At 42.8% G+C, this 23,913-nt stretch overlaps 1 protein-coding gene across 2 annotated transcripts in view; it reads left to right on the top strand.

The window, feature by feature from the left end:
* The window catches only part of GRB2 (growth factor receptor bound protein 2), a 49,342-nt gene extending 27,122 nt beyond the window's left edge, over positions 1-22,220 (top strand). For both annotated transcript variants that reach the window (XM_032199618.1, XM_032199619.1), the window contains 4 exons: positions 12,601-12,698; positions 17,881-18,003; positions 20,296-20,464; positions 21,817-22,220. In XM_032199618.1, the coding sequence (XP_032055509.1) occupies positions 12,601-12,698; positions 17,881-18,003; positions 20,296-20,464; positions 21,817-22,002 (576 nt within the window). In that variant the 3' untranslated portion in view covers positions 22,003-22,220. The remainder of the gene's footprint in view (positions 1-12,600; positions 12,699-17,880; positions 18,004-20,295; positions 20,465-21,816) is intronic.
* Positions 22,221-23,913: the final 1,693 nt, after the last annotated feature.

The following is a 23,913-nucleotide window of genomic DNA, read 5'->3' as shown; positions in this document are numbered from 1 at the left end:
TGTACAAATCTTCTCTCAGCAGGATCACTATGAGGCTTAACTTAACCTGCCTGCCTGACCTGAAAGTGACTTTTCTTCCTATCTTACCCATTAAAGGCCCCAGCTTCCATTTGTGTATAGCTTGGGGGGTAAAAAAAAAAAAAAAAAAAAAAAAAAAAAAAAAAAAAAAAAAACAGCAGCTGCCAGAGCAGTTACCCAAATGAGCCTATCATCGGAAGACAAATGTCTCTGTAAGCCTCAGCTGAGTCCCTCACTTGTGCTTCCCTATTTCCCTTCCTCCCACTCGCAGTCAGTTGAGCCTGATGCTGCGCCTCTGCAGGACCACGCGCGTGCTCCTTCCTGAACTCCTGTCCACCTCGTGTCTGCTCTTCCTTCTCTGCTTAACTCTGCCTAGCTAAAGCTTGAAGCAAGTGGGACTATTAAGCCTTGTGTATGTAAGTTTTTTCGGTTGTTTGTTGCAGGAAGTGTAGAGCAGGCTCTTCTATATCTTTTGAAACTGGAATGAAGAGTCCTTCCTTCATGACAGTGCCTGCTCAAGCAGTCCTACCCTACTCCCCTCCTTTCCTTCTCAGTCGCTTGCTTCAGTTCCAGACTTGTACCCTGCGCTTGCTGGTGTAGGTGTCTGTGTAGCCAACCAGTCAACTGAGACAGGTAAGTGGTCCAGCTGTCAAACACCGCCTCCCGAAGCTGTTTTGCAGTCAGATCAGTTCCCCAATCTCTTCAGCTACACAAGTGCCTGTTGCCACTGCATGGGGTGTGTGTGGGAGGGTGCAGCCACACGGCAGTGACTGCATAAACCAACTCTCCGTGCTGCTGCCAGGCGTCTAGCCTCTACAAACTGGTAGCATAGCCTCTGAGTTCATGCTTGGGTGGGAATTCGTGCTCAGAAGCATCAATTAAGTAGCAAGATTGTTAATACTGAGGTCGAGATGTGCATGCAGTATCAGTGTTAAAGATTTCTCTGCTAACTGTGTTGAGAGATGCCTGCAAGCATCCTCCTTCATGGATGCAGGCTTAACTCATTTGGGTTTTGACTTGAAAGGCGGAACCAAACAGAGCTTTAAGGCGTAACTTTAATGTATTTCTGAGGGCCAGCAATAAGAGATCTGAAACATAAAGTTCAGATATATCAGAATAACTAAAATATTGCATTACTTTTCAAGTCTTTTTTTTACTACAAGATATTAGGTGTTCTTGACGTGAGCAACTTTGTTTTATAGATAATTAATTGGCAAATATTGCTTATTCCCGATATCTTTCTGGCAAAGAGCTGAGTAAGACTGTTTCACATTCTGTAAACTTTGCAATGCTATAAAATATTAAGCAATCTATATTAAATGCCAAATTCCATGCTAGTAGAATTCTAAGCCTTTACATTTTAAAAACAGATGCAGTAAAACTTAAGGATTTTACTGCTCTGTAAAATCTTACGCATGTGAATGCATAGCATGTAATAAACCAGTTTAAACAAACCCATGCGTTTAGATAATCTTAATTTTTTCTTTAATACCACATATATTTTACAAGATAAAATGACACTGGAAGACTTCTTTTTCCTGGTAATGTTGCTGATAGTCTAGTTAATAGGAATTCACCTCTTGTCTTGATCTTCAGAAGCTAGCTACACCTTCTGCTTCTTGTGATTACATTTTCACTGGAAAAGCCAGCTAGAGCAGCTGCAGATCAAGTTGATTTACTTCCTTAAAAAAAGGTCCGTTTTGATCACTCTAAACTTTTCTTTAAGGCCTTTATTGGTTGTACCTTTTCTTAGTGTGCTTTAAAACATAGCAGGTAGTGTCTCTAATTTTCTTTCCCACTGAAATTCAGTTGTTTCTTGGTATCTGTTTTGGGCAACCTTTCCATTTTTTCCTTCTGGAATTTTTGTATCAGACAGTTAAAGCACTGGTGTCTCTGTCTTCCCACCCAGTAGTCTGCTTGTGCAAGACGTGTGTTTTTTCCAGGTTTTCAATAAAGTACGTCAAGGCTGTAGTTTTCCTAATGTCATTGGGGGCATGTTGTTGTCACTTAAAACATCCAAGCACCCATGCATCCTTAAATACCAAGTCCAGTAGTCATTTTGTCACATTGACAGCCTGTTTTATTAGCAACCAGGGAGACCTGAGAGCTGGTATGGGAAGGGTTGTAAAAATATTTAGAAAACCACCATCTAGCTTAAGTAGCGATGCTTTGCTGTCACACTTGAAGGCTTTGAGTATCTTTCTGCAATATTGAGTATAATAATATTGTATCTATGAGCTGAATGATGAAATAGGACATGCTTATAATATTTGTGGCAATGATTAGTTGAGTTGGGCTTATGTATGTGGAAGATAGAATTTAAAATGTTCTTGACAGTTTGAAGAAGTACATTAAAAAAAAAAAAGGAAGATGTATGGCAAAGATTAATGTACTGCCGCATACGTGGGCAGAAATAATCAACTGCACCAACACAGGATGGGGAATAACAAGCAAGGTATCAGTTCCTCTGAAAACACCCCAAGCAATACAGTGGAAAACTGATTGAAATCAAGGTGAGGTCATGCTCTTAAGATAAGCAAAACTCACAATGAGATGTATAGATAGAGGAGTAACACTTCAACACACAGATTATTCCAGACAGTACATGTAAGGCGTTGGCCATAGAGCACTGCTGTCTAATTCAGAAGCTGCAAGACAACTGTAAAACTGCCCTCTAGTCCCACATCCTAAATTTCTGAGCCAAGACTGATAGTGTCTATCCAGGTTGTGCTCTTGTTCCCTCCTGCCCAGCTTTTCCAGCACTGAGGCAGAGTTGCCTTATGTGGTGTGATATTTTTGCAGCATGCAAAATGGGCTGAGCATTATCCAACTTGGATTGTCTGCAGGCATGTTCTGGGAAGGTTTGCGTTACCCAGCTGTTTGTAAGCTCTTCATCTTCTGCAGTGCATCCTTTTAGGTTTTAACCTGTGATTACCTGTGTATCATAGCAACTCCGTTGTGTACAAACATTAGAATTGATGTAATAGAGCACCTCTTACAGGGATCGATTGCTAGATACTGCTCAAGAAATAATTAATCCCGTGTGGTTAAAAATAGTCAGTAAATGCCTTGAGTTCGTGTGCTAGAAGGGCTTGATTAAGAGCACTGGTACAGATGGGGAGTGTTGGGCTTCGTGGTTTCTTGGACAATGAAGTATATCCAAGGTGATGGTACACGTACTCTGGAATAGAAAGCAAGGCTGTCTTCATCCCCACATTTCTCATCTTTCACTCTGGGTGGAGGAGTTTAGGGGATTTTATATCCTTAGAGAATTAGGGGTACCAAGGATGAGATAATTCAGGGCTGGTTTTAACTGTTGTAGTACGCTGTTCTTCAGTGAAATGCGATCCTCTTCATGTCCTGTAATGGATGTTTCAGTCAGGTGACTGCTGTAGTGACTTCAATGCAACGCGTGGGACAAATTGCAAGGTTGGTCCTAGTTGTGTTGTGGGTATTTACAGAAGAATTGTTCCAGTTGCGGTTATAGGTGTTTCTGCTTCCTCAGAGATGGTGAGGAATAAATTCTGATTGTGCATTTTGGCAACGGATACTAGGACAAAATAGGAGATGTGCAAATAGAAACTGTATGGTATACAGGTAGAATTGTTATGGAAAGCAAATGAATTTGACAAACTGAATCTAGTCTGACTCAGGACTGCTGTACAGATTTACTTTCTCAGGATACCTTTCAAACTCCCTGTATGTGACCTGCTGCATTGGTATGGCAAAGCCATGAAAGGGCAGGCACAGCTGGAAAGGCAAGCACATTATGATTGCTTGTTCTTCGTTACCTTTTTCAGTTCTGGTTGATACTCACACCATCAGGTCACGAGTTACAGCAGAGCAGCGTGATTACTGAAGAGAAGTTGCGTAAATGTGAAACGTACGATTTCAATATGCCTGCGAACTACAAAAAGACCACTGCTGGTATTTCTGCAGCGAGTCTTTGTGAAGTTTGAAAGCAACTCCGCAACGCGCTCACTGGAATGCTTGATAGCTTTTTTTTATTATTATTTACTGGCAGAGTGACTTTTGACCTTCATCCCTCAGAGGTTGTGCCAAGATTTCTTACAAAAGCCTTATGATTTCATTAAAGGCCTGAAAAGTCGTAGTTGGTTGTACTTGTGTAAATAGTTGAGAGCCTACGATAACAGACGCGTTGTGTGCCTGGTATCCATGCTGCTAAATTTGAAGGGATAGCTGGAAACAGCCCCTCTTTTAAGAGGGCCTGGCACTTAGAGCATTTGCATTAGCAGCAGATTCAGGAATAGAAACCAGGAGACCTTATTCTGGCCGCTACATAAAAGCAGTTTTCTTCTCAAAATTGAGGATTTATTTGGATGCTTAAGGCAATGTATATTCTGTTCTTTATGTACAGATGGCCATAAATGCATTTGGTTTATTCAGGGGGGCGGATTTTGAACATTTTGCAAATATAGCAGGATCTTACTCAGAACTCAAGGCTGTTTTCGTTCATCACTTAAGGAGAGGAGGATGCCCGAGCTCTCTAGGCTTCAGAGCGCCGCCTGTTCTTCAGCTTGTGTGCCTCACTGGGGGTTCCTCTCCTGGGACCCTGCTTATAGCTAAATTAAACAGTGCTCATCTGTTTACATTTTTAATAAAATTCAATGAGGAAGGACGCCCATTTGCAAAGAGGTGACGGTCCCCACTGTACCTGGATAAACTAATCCACATGGCACAACAGAAAACTGACAAAATGCTGCGTTCTTCAGTGCTTCCAAGTGAAGTGTGGCTTGAGTTTGAGATTAAGGAAGGATGTTTTTGTCTTCTGTTTCCGTGATAACATCCTGAGCACTACAGCTAGTTATAAAAGACTGCTGGTCCTGGTCTTTAGTCACTGTAAACTAACCCTTAGTCTGGTAGGGAAAAACAACACTCCCCTTCCTTTTTCCCAAACTGTTCCTGTGAATCCTATAGCATTCTGCTCTCTGCATGCACAAGCCAAGCTGTGCAGCCTAGGCTGCGATAACAATCTTTTTTTCTTTGTTTGCACTCCATTTTGATCAAGTACTGAAATGAGACACTGCATTCACTGCAATGTTGAAATGTTGATAGCTGAACAATAATCCTTGCATTAGGAAGTTTGTAAGAATTAGCGTTTACTGGAGCACCATAAAAATTACTGAACATAATAGGAATAGCACGTCTGAGAGTCCCTGCTGGTACTGAAACCTTTGGGGGTCCTCTGTAACTACTTCTAGCTCTATAAAGCTATTTCTATTTGGGTTGTAAAATCACCAGTGCTGTTTTTTCTGCAGGTTAATGTTCTTTCTGTAGCAGAGGTTATGCATTAATCTGCTTCAAAATGTGTGATTTGTGGCATCTATAGCTTAACCTTTATACAAGTGGCGATAGTGGGAGGACTGATGGAAAGAGAAAATTCTGCAATCGCCAAGGCTGGCATCTCCAGCCTTCACGAGCAACGTAGGCTGAATGGGTGAATTTGTGATGTTAGCTCTGTGTTTGTGCTAGTGGAAACTTCCTACACAGAAGGAAACGTGAGTGAAGATGCAAAGAGAACTATGGCAAAGTTCTTAGAGCAGTGCTGATGCTTTCCAGGATCTCCTAGCTATTTTGGAGGTCACTACGATACACTTTAATTTTTCTTTTCTTCCATCTCTATGCCATATAATCCGAAGTAGAGCTACTGAGAAAGATTTGTTGTCTAGGTTGGCCTTTTTTTTTTTTTTTTTTTTTTAATCTGCCTTCTATTATTAGGTGAGGAAAAAAAGTCTTTGTAATTGATGGAGGGATAGAAGGCTTTTGCCACAGGGGAAGTGGTGGCACAAGACTTGCAGGGCCTGAGAGGCAGGGTAAGTTTGTCTGTGCTGAGCTCTGTCCCGGAGGCTAGACGTGATTGTACCTCAGATAACTTAAAGGCGGCTATTGTGTTCTTGTGTTAGGTCCAAAAAATCCAGATGATTTTGAAGTGAAAGTTTGAATGCTAATTTCTAGCTGTGTTTCTGTCTTCAGACTTTGCTTTGTTGCCACATTCTGTCTTTACTGTGCTTGCCAGCCAGTGGTACTGGATTTCCTTGACCACTCCTCTTGTCTATCTCTTGTAGCTGGAGTTCTGTGTTGCGTGGAATTAAAATTGCACCTTGCCCTTATTTCATGCAGTTAAAATAAAAGTGCTGTAATATAACACAGCAACTTCTCCCCGTCAGTCCTTTATGAAAGTTAGGGCTGTACTGGATTTACCTATAAAAGCTCATCTGGATGGAATGAGCCTGCAGAGATGGGTAGATGTGTGCAATAGACTGAAAGGAGAATGTTACTTACAGTTGGGAAGGAGACTTAGCTCCTAGAGTGGCTGTACCCCGTGACTTTGATTGTCATTTGTGGTTTGTAGTCCTTCAGCATTGCTTTTATATCTTTCTTCCAGCTCTCCAGGTTCCTTCAAAAGGAATAGAAATAACTTCTTTCTGAAAAGAAGATGCCTAAAGACAGCACTGTGTAGCCCAGGCACTAGCTTTTGATTTGCACACTTGGAGATGTGCTCTCCGTGCTTCTTGGGTTCAGCTTGGCCTGCTGCGCTCTTTTTGTGCATTTCAAAGGATAAAGGTGGAAGAAGTGTTTCTATTAACACATTATCACATTATATACTGCGAACTGCACACCTGATTTGGGTATTGTACTATAATACTTGGTAGCTGTCTGCAGTTCAGGAACGAATCTTTCACTGGCCATTTTCTAGTTACACCTGCTCTGGCTGTTAGGTGCTTTCACAGCTTCCTAGACCCACCTGGAGAGCAAATATTCAGTCTTACAGGAGTCACGTCCAAACCTGATGCATCAGGTTTTGATGTGAAAGATGTATATTTTCATTTTTAGGTGAGGTTATGATACGCAAGAAAAAGCCTAAAATATTTTCAGCAGTTGCTGTTCTTGAGCTTGTCACCTTCAGTTGCCTGATGCATCTCTTCGCGTCGAGTGTTTGAAGTTGAAATGAGCTGCCATCCGTGTTGTGAGGAATAAACCAGGAAGATAAAGGCTCTGATTTGCCTTGGCCTGAGTTACAGTGCCATGTTGACAGGCACAGTACCTGAGGTTTTCTGAATTTGCCATTTCCTCAGTACGGCCGCCTCAGTGGTGGCGTGAGGCAGCCAGAGCAGGAGGCTACGGCTGCTCAGAGGAGGTTCTGCAGCATGGGCATGAGGCAGGGAGGAGGTGCAGTTTGCCAGGCAGTGTCTCGGGCTCTCTTACAACACTCTGAAGAGATGAATTTTAACACTGTGTGGTGCCATTGCAGTAGCTTTGGGGAAGGAAAAAGCCCTAGAGTAGACTGTTGAATTTACTCTGAATCCAACTGTTTGAAGCCTTGCAGTGGTAGCTGCCTGCATGTGATGTGGCTGCTTTGTGTTCGTGCCTCTTTTCGTGGAGCAGAACAGGAGCCGTTTTCCTCTGAAAGGAGAAGCTGTGTTAAAGCACTTTGGAGTAGAATCATAGAATCATAGAATATCCTGAGTTGGAAGGGACCCTTAAGGATCATCAAGTCCAACTCTCGACACCGCACAGGTCTACCCAAAAGTTCAGACCATGTGCCTAAGTTCACAGTCCAATCTCTTCTTAAATTCAGACAGGCTCGGTGCAGTGACCACTTCCCTGGGGAGCCTGTTCCAGTGTGCAACCACCCTCTCTGTGAAGAACCCCCTCCTGACGTCCAGCCTAAATTTCCCCTGCCTCAGCTTAACCCCGTTCCCGCGGGTCCTGTCACTAGTGTTAATGGAGAAAAGGTCTCCTGCCTCTTGACAACCCCTTACGAGGAAGTTGTAGACTGCGATGAGGTCTCCCCTCAGCCTCCTCTTCTCCAGGCTGAACAGGCCCAGTGACCTCAGCCGTTCCTCGTACGTCTTCCCCTCAAGGCCTTTCACCATCTTCGTAGCCCTCCTCTGGACACTTTCCAACAGTTTCATGTCCTTTTTATACTGTGGTGCCCAGAACTGCACACAGTACTCGAGGTGAGGCCGCACCAGCGCAGAGTAGAGCGGGACAATCACCTCCCTTGACCTACTAGCGATGAGTAGGGTGAGAGCTGCCAGTCCTGGAGCCTCCAGCGCTGCTCGATGTCAGCGGGACTCAATAACTGACCTCCCAGCCACCATTCCACCCCGGGATGAGTAATTTCTGGGCTTAAACATTTCAATTGCAGCATTGCTGGCTTGGAATCATTTGTTTACTTTTTAAAATTTAATTCCTGCCCTAGCATGAAGTGTTGTGAGCACTTTCCTCGGGTTCCTGAGACTCTGAGAGTGTTTGTAATATACTGCCTTGTTTTCTTTGTGGCGATGTCAGCGCAACTTCGTTCAGGAGGAAAACCACATTGGCAGCTAGCAGGCAGTTGTAGCTGAGAGCAGTTGTTACCTTCTGTTTCAGTTAGCGCAGCAAGAATCCCAAAACCTCGCAGTTCAGGGGAAGGAGCTGGGTTCAGCCAAAACTCAGAGCCCTCTGTGAACACGTTTCTTGGCTTTTGGCTCTCCAAAAGCCAGGCGTTCTGATGAATTTGGCTAAATTTGCAAACATGTAAATACGTTCGATGCCTTATGTTTAGTTTTATGTTTGCATATGGGAGCCAGTCTGCTTGTCGTGTTCCTGTTTAGTCTCTGTGTGTTCCTGAGAGATGCTTGGCTTCGAGAGTATCAGGACTGGTGCAACAATTCATGAGGATGGAAAGGCCGTGCTTAGAAACCTTCACCAGGTAGGGGGTCGAAAATGGCCGAGAATACTTTCTGCGAGCAGTTTCGGCCAAAACTTCGTGATGGCCTTGTTGTGCAGCTCTTGAGCAGTGCCATTTCGCCATTTCCATGGGAACAGATGGGCTCTCATTGATAAGAGATCTATTATCAAACCAGGAAACTGGCAGGCAGCAGTTGAGCCAATATTACTGTAAAACAGGGCTGACTGCAGACTGAGGCCATCACATGGCAGTATGTGTTCGAATGTAGTGGCTAAAAATATCCTTCCTTCTTCCTCCTCTCCGGCACAGATGCCCCAGTGTGAAAGGAGGAGTCGCTCTGTCGTAAGCCTGATTAGATCTGTAGCAGACGTGGGGACTGGCTGCAGAGGAATGCTTCATGGTTTGACCTGTATGCAGAGCAGCAATTTTTAACAGTTGATGAGATAAATGTGGGCTTTTTAGATATTTTTTTTGCAGACTCTGAAGGCTGTCTTGATTTGGAGCAGTAATCTTTGTTTCACTTTGTTGCTTAATTTATCTGCATTTATTTGCACTTTGGGAAATCTTCAAAGCAAAACCCAGTTATGTATTCAATACTTAAACTAAATACTGTAGCCTTGAAGTCTAGAAAAATCTTATGACAGTTCAAGTTAGGAATCTATATTCTTCTTTCAGGCATAGAACTGGTTTTTAGGTATTCAGTAAGAAATTGTAGTTCTAATTATCATCTGAAAATCTCTTGAAGGCCAGCTGGAGATACGGACTAGATGGACTGACTGGATGCTTGAAATGCTTTGCAGCAGAACGAGTTAATTACATGATGTCAGTTCTTTCATTTCAGTGGGTTTAAGGCTAAAAACAAAGAGAGCAATGTCAGATGTAAGCATCTAGGCTGGATTCCCCAGTGCAGAGATTTCCTCCGTGTTCTTGACTTACTTTTTAGTTGTATTTCAGTAGTGGTTGGTAGTGGCACAACTTCTTGAAAGCCAAAATTTTATCTGACTGTTCTGTAGCTGTCACAGCAGTAGGTACCTAACTTGGTAGCAGCCACCAGAATTACTGCTCCCTGCATGTGACTGCAGAGCTGTCCTCAATTTAAGGTGCTTCAGTACAAGTCACTTTTGCTTGACTAAGCACCGGGAGCAGCTCCAGGGGTGCTTATTCGAGACGCTGTCAGAACAAATGATTTCGTAGACATCTGTATTGTGGAGGTGACCTCTCTTTAAACAAGACTTGAACTTGAATGTGGAGCTTTCCAAAGAAGACGGTAAATTCTGTTGCTCCAGGAAAGGAGCACACTGAAAAGCCTAGAAATGAGCAAACAAAGGTGCCTCCAGGGTGACTGTGTGTGTATAAGCTCTTTAGTACATAGCTGAACTATCCGTGTCCCATACTATCTGCCAGGGTGTGACTGGAGCTGTGACAACGGCTTGAAATGATCCTGGAAAGGACAAGCAGCTATGAAGATGCTTCAGTCCTGTATGAAGCAGAAAGAAGTCCTTGGGGCAAAGTGAGCCAGTGAAGTGGGGGGCTCTGGAGGATTCATTATCACAGCAGATGCCCCCTGAACAGGTTGGACATGCACATGTGGAGGCAATTCACCTTACCCTGCCTTTCATCCAGCTGTTTTTTCCCGTTGCAGAGCTCAATGCATGCCTCAGCAGTGCTCCCTCACTGGCATCTGGCTTCAGGCCAGGCATTAATGAGTACCCCAAGCCCTCTGTGATTTGGCTCCTCCAAACCTATTAGCATATCTTCAGAGCAAGATAAAACTCATTAACATAATTTACATTAGGGCTTTAGAATTTCTGATAATTTTTGATTCCTACTGCCAAAAGCACAAATACGTGGTAATATCCTTCATATGAAGCATCGGCCTTTCTGTTTGTTTTTTTTGTTGTTTTTTAATTTTTGAAAAATAGACTACCATATCCCCTAACTGCACTCAGTGGTAGTGAAATGGGTTGGTACACAATCTGGTCAGAGGTTTGATCGGTGCTATCTCTGCTAAAGGAAAGGATTCTATTTGCGTAAGATGTTGCTTATTAGAAATAACATCAAAACGTGTCTTGTGCGTGTGTTATTTTGTACAGTGACTGTGGTGATAGCTTCAAGGACCTGTAATAACCAAAATTCCTGATCATACAAGCTCTGTGCCAAAATCTTTGTATGACTGAGCTGTTGATCAGGGTTCCAACCTCTGCCCTCCACCTTGATAGTCTCTATACAATTCACTTTTTTTACATAGCTGTTCTTAACCTCAGGGTTCCCTTTGTAGTGTGGCAGAGCTGCCTGCCGTTATCATCTAGCTGTGTTTCAGATCCTGGAGCTGCATCGGTTTCTGCACAAAATGCTGTCTTGCAGTCAGTGCAGCAGTTGAGATGTGCAGTTTTCCTGCTTAAAGGCGAGTTAGCAGACATCAGCTGGTCTGTGTCAACTCCTCGTGTGCAAGCTTTTACCTCGGAGCCTGTAACAGAGCCACCCTTGAACTGCTCATGACCTGTGGTCAGATTATCCTTGCTGAATGGCCGTAATGCTTGTAAATAAATGGAAACCCAAAGCAGGAACTGCATAAAAGTTGGTCTGAATGTCTTTATCCATATAAAAAAGTTTAAGATGCCTTAAGTAGTAAAGTCCCTTCTTCAACCGAAGGTATCCTGAACTGGGTCATAAAAGTGAGTATCGTTGCTGACCTAAAGGTCAGAGGATGTGGCACTGCTGCTGTGCTCGGCGCCTCATGAAACCCCAGCACCAAAGGGACATCCCTGGGACTGTCAGCCTGATCAGTCGGGAGTTAAGGAGCAGGCAGGTAACTGCTACCCACTGTCACTCACGGTGGCATTTTGAATTCTGTTCTCCTTTTGCTTTAACAGATTCCATTTCAGTAGGTGATGAGGTTTTTCTCTTCAGATCCAGCAGTCAGCAGTGGGGCAGATTAGGGTGTTAATGTCACACATTTTTGAAAGGCAGCAAAGATTGATCTTCAGAGTTTAATTTTCTGAAGCACTTTTATCAGCTCTAAGCATTTTAAGGCCTGCACTTGCAAATTTTTGTCTGCTTTTCCTTTTTAATTTCCTCTTGTTGCCCTTCCAAAAAAGAAGCATAGTGAGATTGCAAAAATTGAAGTAATTGCTTAGGAGGATTTTTCTGCTGGGTATCTTCACTGTTTGTATGTAGTCTGTGATCTCTGGGGCTGCATTTGTGTTGACTTTCTCTTTACATTTCCTCATTGCCCCGCATTCTGGCAATGCTAATAATGTGACACTTTTGTGACTTGAGGCTATAAATTGTGTTTTTTTAACTCACATCTAGCTTTTTGGGGGCCACTGTTGCAAAGGGGAAAAAGAAAAATCAGCAAGCTGAGCAGGAACATAAGTGTTAGAAAAAAGAATTACTGGGGTGCTTAATTTTGAAAGGGGGTGGGCAGGATCTATGTGATTGTTACTTCCAAACCCAAATAAAATCTTTTTGGAGTGAGGTGGTTTTAAACTATAGAGTGGTTTTATTTGTGGAACCTCATCCTGCTTTGTTCCAGAGGCTATTTTCAGTTATTCTACCTGGCTTGTCAGTCACACTGTACCATTTAGCAGGGATTCAATGAAAAATTAAAACATTTGTTTTGGAGTTGTGTGTTTTGAAGTACTGATTCATGTGAAAAAATGTGGTGTTCTGGCTGTTCTTTGGCTATTTTCAATTATTGGTCCAGCTTCTGGTTCTGAAAGCTCGTGAGATGCAGTGGAGCAGGATGGCTGGCAGCTTGTTTTTATAGGTTTGCCTTACAAGAGCAGTCTTGGCAATAAGAACTGGAAGAATAAGGTAATATCTGCACCCATTTTGCTGTAACTTGAAATGCGGTGAGCTTATTATTTGTTTCCTTCCTTCAGGTTTTGAATGAAGAATGCGATCAGAATTGGTACAAGGCAGAACTCAATGGAAAAGACGGCTTCATTCCCAAGAACTACATAGAAATGAAACCACATCCGTAAGTAGAGCTTTGATAGGATCTCTTGATCTTTCCACGTGCTTCCCTTCAAACAAGGTGGTTTGCTGCTGAGCACTTGGCAGATTGTTCCTTACCAGATCTACCAAACCATATGGCTAGATAAAAGATGGCCACTGAGTTGTATCTCTGGCTGTAGCCTACAGTGTTCACAGGAACTTATTTCACAGCTAGCTATGGAGCAGGACATTTGGAAGCTTTTCTAGTGCATTCTCTGGTATTTTGCTGTAGGGTCAGACTGACTGACCTTGGGGGTTGCAGGCTTAAACCAGCAGAAAACTGTTCAGTAGAAAGTTGTTACCCAGAGTCCCAGGAAAAAGCGTGACTGTGTTCTTGTGATGAATTCTTTTATCTGCTACACAAAGTAAAGTAAAGTGAAAGTTGCAGCATTTACAGCTTACCAAAAATTTAACTCCAAATGCCCTTAAACATTTTTTCTGGTATGTTTGTTGCATTCTGGGTACTGAATCAAAGGATAATTTAGGTTGGACAGAAGCTTCTGAAGGACTGTACCCCAAAAAAAGAGAGGGGGCTGCTTTAGTGCAGCCAAGTGAGAAGTGAAGCAAAGTGTACAAGAAAATTATGAAGTTTTTTAAAGCCTAGTTTAGTTTATCTTGATCTGCTAGTCCAGTGGGGATCAGAAATGCATATTGTGATTTCTCCTTCATGGATTTGAGTCATTGTGCATCTTCTAATAACAATTTTGGAAGCATTTGAGTTATACTGTGGTCTGATGTTGACATTGTTTGTTCTTTAATCATCCATGTGTTTTTGTTTGAGTGGGATAGAGCTGTCAGGTTTTTTTCTTACTGATAACAAAGGGGAATGAACAACATCCAAGCCTACAAGTGAATGAGTTTGGTGGTTTTAAAGCATAGTTAGTTTGACCTTTTTTGAAGATGTTTAAACTGCTGATGGCAATGGGATGGCGGTAGCTCCATGTGTAGCACTTAGCAATGCTGGGGAGTGTATTAACAGGCCTGGGAAATCACACAAAAGTTCACGCAGCATGGTGTTTGCTTAGTGGTAATGCAGAGCTCTTTAAGTAGTCCAGCAGGTCCTACAAAAAGCAAACATCAGGCAGCTGACCAGGTGTGAGAAAGAGACCGTTCCTTTTCTCAGACTGGTATCAGTGTTGTGGGAAGGTGCCATGAGAGCTGCTCGAGAGGATTTGGAAAGAAAGCATCTGAAAAAGCCTTTAAAGGTTAATTCTGTCAGAGGTTCTGAGACTTAAATCCTCCAGCTTCATAGTTTGTTGTAAAGACTGTTCTATCTTGCTTGTATTTTGCAAATCTTCCCGTTTGCTTTGTAACGATGAGCAGACAAAGCTGAGAGGGAAATGTGGCACATCTCAGTCATCGTCTGAGTCACCTGGGTTCTGAAGGGTTAATCCAAATCGCATATCAATTCACAAAGCAAAGAAGTAAGTAGACAGCAGCATGATACTCAGAAGAGCTGCAGGAAGCTCTGGGCAGGGAGGCTTCCTGTGAAGGCACAGCTGTGCAGTTCAGGGGTAGGGCTACCTTTCTGCTTTTAAGGGGGCAGGGAAAGAATTTGCCATCTATGAAATGATCTGGATCAGACTTGTGTTATGTGTGTCCAAGTGTGCGTGTTCATAATCAGCTGTTCTTTAAGGTATTGCTGAAGTCTTACTTTGCAGTTTATGTGGAAGAAATGAGCCAAACTAAATGGTTGCACTCAGTGAAGCCAAAAGAATTGTCAAGCTGCTGATTGAAAGGAGTCTGAACGCAGCGTGAGCTTCGCGTTGTACCAACTGGTGCATCGCCCTCTGTGCAGCATCAGCAGTAACGTCTGCGCTTGGTTCTGTAGTGCTGACTGGATGAGTTTCATCTGTATTACAGAGCTAGCTGGAGAGGAGTGGTAGTGTTATCAAGCTTAGCCATTTACTAGGGAAGCTATGAGAATGTCAGTTTCTTTGGCCTAGTTCTTTTGGGCACACTGATTTTTATTATTTTTTTTCAGTCATTCTTCAGGAAAGATTCATATGTGCAGAATACTTCTGATGTTTTATGAGGATGTTCTTAAATGGACGGTAGTTCCTCAACATAACTTTGATCTATGGGGTTTTCTTTCTCTTCATCTTTTTTTTTTTTAATGAAGTCAAGCTCCTGTTGCTCTATGAATGGCTAAACTAGCAATGAAATGATAAAGCTGCTTTGATTAAAAATCTTCCTATTTAAATTAAAATGGCTTGGAAACAGCTGGCAGAAAACTTTAAGAATTGGATATTGTTGTTTTGGAAGTATTACTTTCATTAATCAACTTGTACACTTCAACTTTCTAATGAGTCAATAAAATTGAGGAGAAAACAAGGATAAACTTGTGAGGCTTCAAGAAGGATGACAGAAGTTCTGAGCTCTTCTAGGTTTCTTTCTATTTTTCAGAGATGAGTGAATTTTGTTAGTGTTTTTTTGTTGTTTTTTTTTAAGCTGAGGCTTTCATTTGCAAGTCACGTGTAATTGAGAATTATTTGAGAACCAAACAGAATTAAAACACATTGTAAACAAGAACTGTGTCAGGATATCTGAAGTCGTAACAGAACGTTTGCTTTATGTAGCATTTGGCAGAGGTGAATTTAAGGGCTTATCTCTGACAGCTGTGCCAACAGCCCAGAAAACAAAATGCTACCTTGGAATTCTGAAGGAGTTTCGTGTAATGGTTTCTCTTGGTTGATTTTGGAGGCAGCACAGTACTGTGTGGGACAGGTAGGTGTTGGTTCTTCTGGCTCTGCCACTGCCTCACGTACTGAGAAGAAGCACAATTGCTAGCCCATGGAGAAAGCAGTAAATGCAGGACTTCTTTGTCACTAGAAGTAGGCTGGTTGTGGGACAAAGCTTTTCTTTTCCATTCCAGGGGGTACAGGGAGTAAAAAGTGCAAAATAAGACCTGCCAGCAAGTTTGTAAACAGGGTGCATCATTTCCAGTGCCAACATAGCTTACATAACAGAGCTACGTAGCTAAGAGGTCTGTACAGTCCCCTTACAAGGGAGATGGCCTGGAGTGATTTGATCTAATGCTGCATGTAGTAAAAGTACCTTTGTGGTATCATCATGTTAGATATAATATGGGGCATGGTTTTGTGTAGCCTCCTGTGGGGAGCAGATGCTGAAGACAGCTAGTGAGAGGAGCTAGGGCTGCCAGTAGCTGAGAGGCTGGTAATCAGGTAATCAGGTCCTCCTTTACCTCTGGGGACTGCTGCTTAGAGAGGAGACTTTGTGGTCTCCTGAAAGCTTCAGCCTTTCTCAGGAAAGGCTCAATTTCAGTGAGGGTTTTGCAACTTCTCTTTGTTGTACCAAAAACTTCATTGTGGAAAGGAAACCTTTTGCGTGGAGCTTTTGTTCTTAAACGCTCCCCTCTATGGGCAGTCATCTGCGTGGTTAAAGGCTGTGGTAAGAGCTTCTATCTGGTGTGATCTGTTACTCGGAATTGCCAGCTGTGCTTCTTGGTTGTGCACACAGCTCAGCTCTTCCCACACTGCGTGACCTACTGCTCAGCCTTGTTTGCCTTTAGTCTTGGATTAGGCTGGAAGTGCAAATGTGAATGTAGGTAAGGATCCTTGTGACCAGGTCGGTGCTATGATACAGCTGCCTGATGCAGGTTCAGTCTTAGTGCCACAGAGGTGAGCAGCCTCGTGCCTTTGACTTCTGTGCAGCTGCCAAGAAGTTGAGATGCGGCTTTCACGTGCAGCTATTTCATGGGACTGCTTATGTGAAAGCTGCTAGGTTGTCCTGACTACAGAAGAAAGCAAGAAAGAGAGGCTGCTGAAACAAGCCTTGTCAGCACCTTTCCTACCTTTCCTAGAACTGATTTGCATGCCCAGCTCAGCAATCATCCACAAAGAAGCAGAGGGAACTTGAGGGAACTTCTCTCACTTTGTCTGCATATAACTCCACTCCTGGCACCTGCTTGAGCTCTGCCATACAGAACCTGTCCTAGATGGCAGTGCCCTGGGATGCTGATCACTAGGGTCAGAAAGGTTGGGCTCCGTGCTGCGGGAATAACCAGCTGCTGAATGAAGCTACTCGTTCTCTCTGGCAAGTAATCATGTCTTTCCACCAGATCTAAAAGGCTAGAAATTGTTGTTTGATATAAAATGCACTTTCCATTTGTGCAGGATGGGTCAATCCATAGACAGGATCTTGTTTCTACAGCTGTGATGTTTCTGAAGAAACCTGTGAGTGAACTCCCAGTGTTTCCCTTGCGTTGTGCAAATATTACATAGATATATTTCTAAGGTTCCTACCTGCTAAAATAGCGATGTTTCTGTGCTTAATCCTTACGTGTTCTGCATTGTCTGCTTGGCAAATTGTGACTAGGGCAGGGGTGGCTTCTCCTTGGGGGGCGTAAGTAGTAAAGGGGTGTGTAACTACTCACTGATTATCTTAGGGCAGCAATAGTGAAATAAATTGTGATGTCACAGAGAAGTTCAGTGCTGACTAGCCACCAGTGCGTGGGCTCCTTTGTAATCCCTGACCTGACGGTATCATACAGTTTAGGCAATTAAATGTTTGCATGTTTGTATGGAGACATGAGACTTTAGCCCTGAGTGACAGAGGAAGAGTTAAGAGTCGAGTTTCTTGCTTGAGCTAGGAATCTGTTTGTCCTTAGGTTACAAGGCCTGATTGCTAAGATACCAGTGCAGACCGTAACAGATATTTTAACTGTGTCCCAAGTTGTAGCTAGTTCCCATAGCAGTCTTTTTAGCCTCACCAAGTAGGACTTAGTGAAGCAGCTGTGTACATTAGGTTCTTGTGGTTATATGTATGTATGCTAAATATCATCTATGTCTAAAGGGTAGAGTAGAGTGCAAAACTGTGAATAACACATGAAATTTTGAGCAGTTGGGTTATTTCCCCCTTCTGAAAATAAATCCTGTAACTTGAGGGTTTCACACTTACCACATCTCTGCTTTGCTAAGTTGGGTGAAATAGGGCGATTGCAAGCGCATCATGGTAGCTTCGCTGCCAGGACGAAACATTCTGAAAATGGTTCAGTAGCCTGTAGTAGGGTGGCAACGAGGTAGGTGTAGCTTAAGTACTTCTGTAAGGAATCATTTCACCTCGGTGTGAATATCTGTGTCAGGTTTGCACATGAAATGTTTCGAGTTCTTAACTTCCTCTGTTTTCTTTTCCTCGCTCCTCAGGTGGTTTTTTGGAAAGATTCCCCGAGCAAAGGCTGAAGAGATGTTAGGCAAACAGAGACATGATGGTGCCTTCCTCATCAGGGAGAGTGAGAGCGCTCCTGGGGACTTCTCTCTCTCAGTCAAGTAAGTAATGCCCAGAAGCACTTGTGTGGCAATCACGACACCTAATGCCAGTTCTCAGTCACGGATAAAGGACGGGTGATTGCTAGTGCTGATGGGCAGGAATAATTTTCGAGATGCCTTATAGCAGGCCTGTTCTTCCAGTGATACAAATTTTCTTACTCCATCTTCTGTCTTTGTGCAGTACGCTTCCAAATGTTTTTTGTGGCCACTTGGCACCTACTTTAGGGATAGTCATGTTCTCTAGCGCTGGGTCATGATGCTATGAAGGGAGAGGCCTCTTCCATCTCTCAGTGGTTTATTTCACCTTCATAGAGAATCTCTCTAGTAACAAAAAAAAAAAAAAAAAAGAGGAACATTAAGGAGGAACAGTTCACATCCTTGAGCAACCTTTCTATAAGCACTGGCTCTTAACCAGCAGGAGTTCCTGAAAGGTAGCACGGTATAATGTGAGCCATGTCTAAGTATTTCACATGTCTGAAGTCTCTGTAAAATAGAGGTATTAAAAACTTTTGAAAGGGTTTGGGATGTAATTGAACATAAGGAGAGGGGAACTCTCTCTTTAGCAGCTTATTTTTCCCTTTTTCTTTATTTTTTTCCCTCTCCTGTACCAGAAATTAACAAGATTTTCTATCTATCTTGATGGATTTAGATCATTCATGCAAGATTCCTAGTTTGCTGTATTTTCTGGGGCTATCAGTGATCTGTCTTAGCAGATTCTTTTTTCTAGTCGTCTCTGGTCTGTAACCAAGTGTTTGTCATCCTGCACAGCAGCACCAAGTCATGCCAACAAACTGAATTAAGCAACTGATTTTAGAGTTGTTTATATTTCTGTTGGATACAATAATCTGAGCTGGAATACTAGATATGAATGGAAGCTTCATTCCAGACATTGCATTCCTTTATGAAACCTAAGGTTGTAACAGCATAGCTCTGCCTGCCTGTTCAGTGTTGCCACCTGGTGGTAATACCTCAATTGCTTTTTTCTGTTTTATTTCGAAAAACTTTTTTTTTTCCCTTCCCTGAATGGTGAGCTGCAGCATTTGAAGTGGTGAGAAGCTCTCAGGTTGAGGAAGGGGAGCAGAGGCAGTACCCATGAATTGTTTCGTGTTAGCTTTGTCACCAAGACAGTATCTACACTTTCAGCCACAGTATAGGAGCTCTTCGTGCCAAATGGGGAATTCTTGCCTCCTGTTTTTAGTGCTTAGACTAAAGAAAAAATACTGGTGTACTGTTCATCTGGAAAATTCTGACACTCCCTCTTTGGAGTTACTCTTTATTTAGGATAAAATTGTTGGCGAAGTAGCTTCAACTGAATGTCGTCATTTGTCAGAAAAAAGTTGTTAAAGCACAACTGAAGTTGCTGCACTACTTGTGAGCATCACCTTGTAAGGGTTTTTGTGCTTTTTTTTTTTTTTTTTTTGAAAAAGTGGAGAAATCTGTTTTGCAAGATGTCCTTTTGCTTAAGTCCAGACCATCTGCCAGAAGAGATGATCCTACCCCCCTTGCTACAGCAGTTCTTTTCCCAGCATCTCACCTTTGATGGGACTGGTGCCTGTGTCCTGCATTATCACACAGGCACAGTGGTACTGTGTGAGGGAAGGGCTGAGGCTGGGAGAAGTGCAGCAGCTTAGCAAGAGGTAGCACGAGCTTGAAATGGCTTTGAGTCAGTTGTGAAATTGCTGTGGCTGAAGAACTAAACTGAAGCACGTGTTCAACTTCTAGTCCACATTCAAATGCAAGATTCGGAAGGTGATGTGGTGCAGCTTCTTCAACATGACCTTGTGTTTGTAAAAGTCCATTGCACGTGTCCTAGGTATCCTGTGCACTGTCTTCAGCGACACAGGTGACTGCATACAAGCATCCAAAAGTACACGTACCGGATGGCAGCTATGTGGTAATGCAGTGTAAAAAAGCTGAAATGACTGCACATGCTGTTGGAGAAGGAGTGTTGTGACACCAGAAGGCCTCAAACTTCTGCAACTTCAGAGTGGTTGGAAAAGGTGGTTTTAAACTGAAGACCTACTATAAGAAGAGTGAATCTGAAACTTGCAGGATTTTTTTTTAAATTTCAGTGTTTGAATTCTTTCTGTGACCGCTGATTTCTGTAAGATGCAACTGATGAATGGTTTTCAAACATCTTTACAACAATGAACTGGTACTTGTAATATCAGTGCTACCAACAGTTTTTACTGTGCCCCGAACAACCTTTTTGTACCCAACTCTTCACACTCATGATCCCAGCAGAATGCTCAGTGACTAATAATGTGTTTTTTTCTTTTTATTCCTTCCCAGGTTTGGAAACGATGTGCAGCACTTCAAGGTGCTTAGAGATGGGGCTGGCAAGTATTTCCTCTGGGTGGTGAAGTTCAATTCTTTGAACGAGCTGGTAGATTATCACAGATCCACATCTGTCTCCAGGAACCAGCAAATATTTCTACGGGACATTGAACAGGTGCCACAGGTAAGACAAGTGTCCTCATAGAGCATATTTTTTAGGCTATTGCAACCACAGTCTGAAGTGGGATTACATCTCAGAGTAAACGAACAGGGATGGAGAAAAGCTGACTTCAATTTTTTTCTGTTGAAGTGTAGTGTTGTATCTTGTTGCCAGAATTATACTGGAAGATTAGCTGGATGTTTGTGCAAAGCCTACCTGCTAACTCCTAGTCTCTCCTTCAGTCCTGGCAAAGTGTTGTTGCTGCTTGGACACTCGGCTTCTGTTAATGTTTATGATTACTGTTGAAGTAAGGTCATCTGATTCCTGTGAATTAAGAATGGGTTTACTACTGGTTTAGGACACAGTAAGAAAGGACAGTTCTGTTTGTACTGGGTCACAGCCACAACTGCACCTTGGTAGCAGTGAAGTACTTTGTTGAAGAGGTAGCTACAGGTGGTGGCATATGGAACATCTCTAGCCTGCTGTTTTGAATCCAGCCAGCGTAAAGAGGAACCAAAACCTCCTGCTACGTGTCAGTAGAGCAGCTTGTGTGTATGTAGCTCTTTTTTGTTCCATTTCCCAGGGCCGTCCAAATGTTACGTTAGATATAACTGGATCTTTTGTCAGTTCTGGATAAATCCATTTGCCTGTATCTGCAGCATTAGCTTGAAGAAGCCAGAACCTCGCACTTCTCTGGGTGCCCTGGGCAGCCTTTGCCAGAGTTCATCTGAACACACAGCTCTGAACAGTTGGGTCAGTGATGAGCAGAGGATGAGAAGAGCTGGCTGAGAATGACAAGCATGAAGATACCTTGTTAGACTCCCAGTTTTAAGAATCCAAATGCATTTTTAAATTAACCCCTAGGTTTTCCATAACAATGGAGACATTTGCTGACCAAACACGATGCTTTGTGGCAAAACTGATATTGGAGGGGTTTAAGGAAAATGTGTAAAATGCCAGTACCCAGCTTTGAGGGGGAACTTTGTGTATTTCAGTGGTTAGGTAGGTTATTAATACTCATGTTGTTGGTTGTTGTAAACAGGACAAATAAGTAAAAAGGCCATTGTAGTACAGTACAGATTTATGGTAAGTAGTGAACACTGGAAAACAACTACCAGAACATCTGAGACATCTGCTGTTTTTATTTCAGGGTTTTCACAGAAAATTGACCATTTTTCTAAGGTCTTCTATAGATCATGCTTTCCTTTTTTATCGTGTTACAGATGATGGAGGCTGGCTTTCAGGAAAGTGCAACAGCCCAAATGTTCACTGCTTATCTCTGGTGCAAGTTAAAAATCAATCCTGCCTGAGGGAGCAGGTGTCTCGAGTGCTGTAGATGACTCTCATTTTGCATATCTTTCTCTTTCCCCTTTCAGCAACCAACGTACGTTCAGGCCCTGTTTGATTTTGATCCCCAAGAGGAAGGAGAGCTGGGTTTCCGCCGCGGAGACTTTATCCAAGTCCTTGACAATTCTGACCCCAACTGGTGGAAGGGAGCCTGCCACGGACAGACGGGCATGTTTCCACGCAACTATGTGACCCCAGTGAATCGGAACATCTAGAGATAAATATTAGAGATTATTTAAAGAAACAAGAGAAACAGTAAATACACATACAGAGCCTAACTGCAGCCAGTGACCTAAAATCACACGGCGATAAAACCTGAGTCACCTTTCACCGTGAGGTGATCCTCCTTCACAGTACGGAACTTCAGGGGTGGGGTGGGGGGGGAAGAGTTCAACTTACACACCAAAACTTATCTTAGGAAAAAAAAAAGAGAAAAAAAAAAAAAGAAAATAACAAATTTCCTCAGCTGCTCCTGGGTTACCCCCTTTCATTCACTCTTCTTGTTTCCCCCTCCTCCTCTGTCCATCAGTGCATGAAGTTTTAATGCCATATAAAGTCCTAGCCATGCAGTTAAAGGAAAAGGGAGAAACTCTGCTGGTATTTTCTCTCTCTGCAAACGGTCTTCATTTGACATGAAGGGACATGAGAGAAGAACCAAATCCACAGTCCTGCCTTTAAAAAAAACAAAAATCATCAGTCTGCTTTTGCCTTCAACATTCAGCTCTTCTTGCCTGGGAAAGATGAGGTGTTGCTCTAATTTTTATTGTCTCTTCTCCTTTGGCACTTTCTTCTGAAGCTCAGCAGCTTCCAAGCAGGGGAAGGGAGAAGAGTTATGTGGCTTTTAGTTTTGTTTTTTCTTTTGAGTCAAGAGCTGCTTTCAGAAACTCCAACCTACAACTGAAGTCTATTAATGCTGTGCTGACAGCTTTTTTGTTTTTTCTTAAAGGTGTACGGTTGAGCACATTTTTCCATAGTGCCTTTCCCTTATTTTCTTTTTTATTATTATTTTTTTTTAAGTTAAAAGGACAGTCCAGAGCTTTTCAGAGGGTTTTTTTTCTGCCTATGTGTAAATAAATACTTTGGGGCGAGGGATGTAGAGGAGGGTGGCTTTATCAACGGACATTTGAGAAAAATCTGCAACCAGAGATGGAGCTTTAATCTTAAGATTTGTCTTACTGTTTGAATTTCCTTATTCCAAGGGGGGGGGGGGGGAAATCAAGGCATTCAGTGGCAGCTTAGGCTGCTCAGTGGTGGAAAGCTGCAACCAGGAGCCTGAAAAGATAAAAGAGAAACCGGGAAGGTATGTCCAGGGAAAATGAGGAAGAATATTTTGGGGAGGGAGGGCTGAGGGGGGGGGAATTTGAGAAAGAGTAGTCCTGAGATGTCCTATAAAATGTACATTCCTTTGATGGAAAACTTTATAATGCAGAAAAACCTCAAGAAATAGTGCTTGAAACCATTTTATGCTATTAGTGAATGTTTCTACGTGATGCATGTAATCAGCCTGTCTCTTTTGCCTGGATAGGGAGTATTTGCAGTCGTGTTGCTCATGAAACGTGGGGTTGGCATCACTGTTCTCCAGTTTCTCCTCCCTCCTCAGGTCAGTGTTACTGTTAAAGTAGATTTCCCTCCACCTCGCTCCCCATTCACAGCAGGCTGTGTGATGACTGTAATCCCCACCCCTTACCATAACGGCATTTGTTGTGGCCATTCGCTCTTCCACCAGAGCAGTGTGACGTTAAATTGGATGGAAAGAAAAGCAATCAAACCACGTTGCTCTCTGTGCCAATCTTCAGTTGCGTTATTTTTCCTTTTGGTGGCCGCTTGGCTGTATCCCTTCACCCCACCAACGAATCCAAAAACTGCGGTGGAGATCTCCTCCCGCCCTGCATAAGCACGGGCAATCTTTTGTTGGAGGGTGCCTTTTTTTGTACTAAATGTTACAAGTTTTATTCCTGAGATGGACTCTGCCTTACACTTTGATTTTCCAGCAGATGAAAGAGAGAGCTATCCTGTAGAGTATTACTTTCTCCCCCTCTCCTTGCTAGCTGTCACTCACTTTCTTCCTTCTTTGTAAAGTGATTGGAAAAGGAATCTATGGCATTCTACACCTGGACCATTTGATT

This window comes from Aythya fuligula, chromosome 18 (genome assembly GCF_009819795.1).
Source record: "Aythya fuligula isolate bAytFul2 chromosome 18, bAytFul2.pri, whole genome shotgun sequence".
Lineage (NCBI taxonomy): Eukaryota > Metazoa > Chordata > Aves > Anseriformes > Anatidae > Aythya > Aythya fuligula.
Note: the sequence above shows the minus strand (reverse complement) of the source record. Positions and strands in the feature narration are given on the sequence as shown.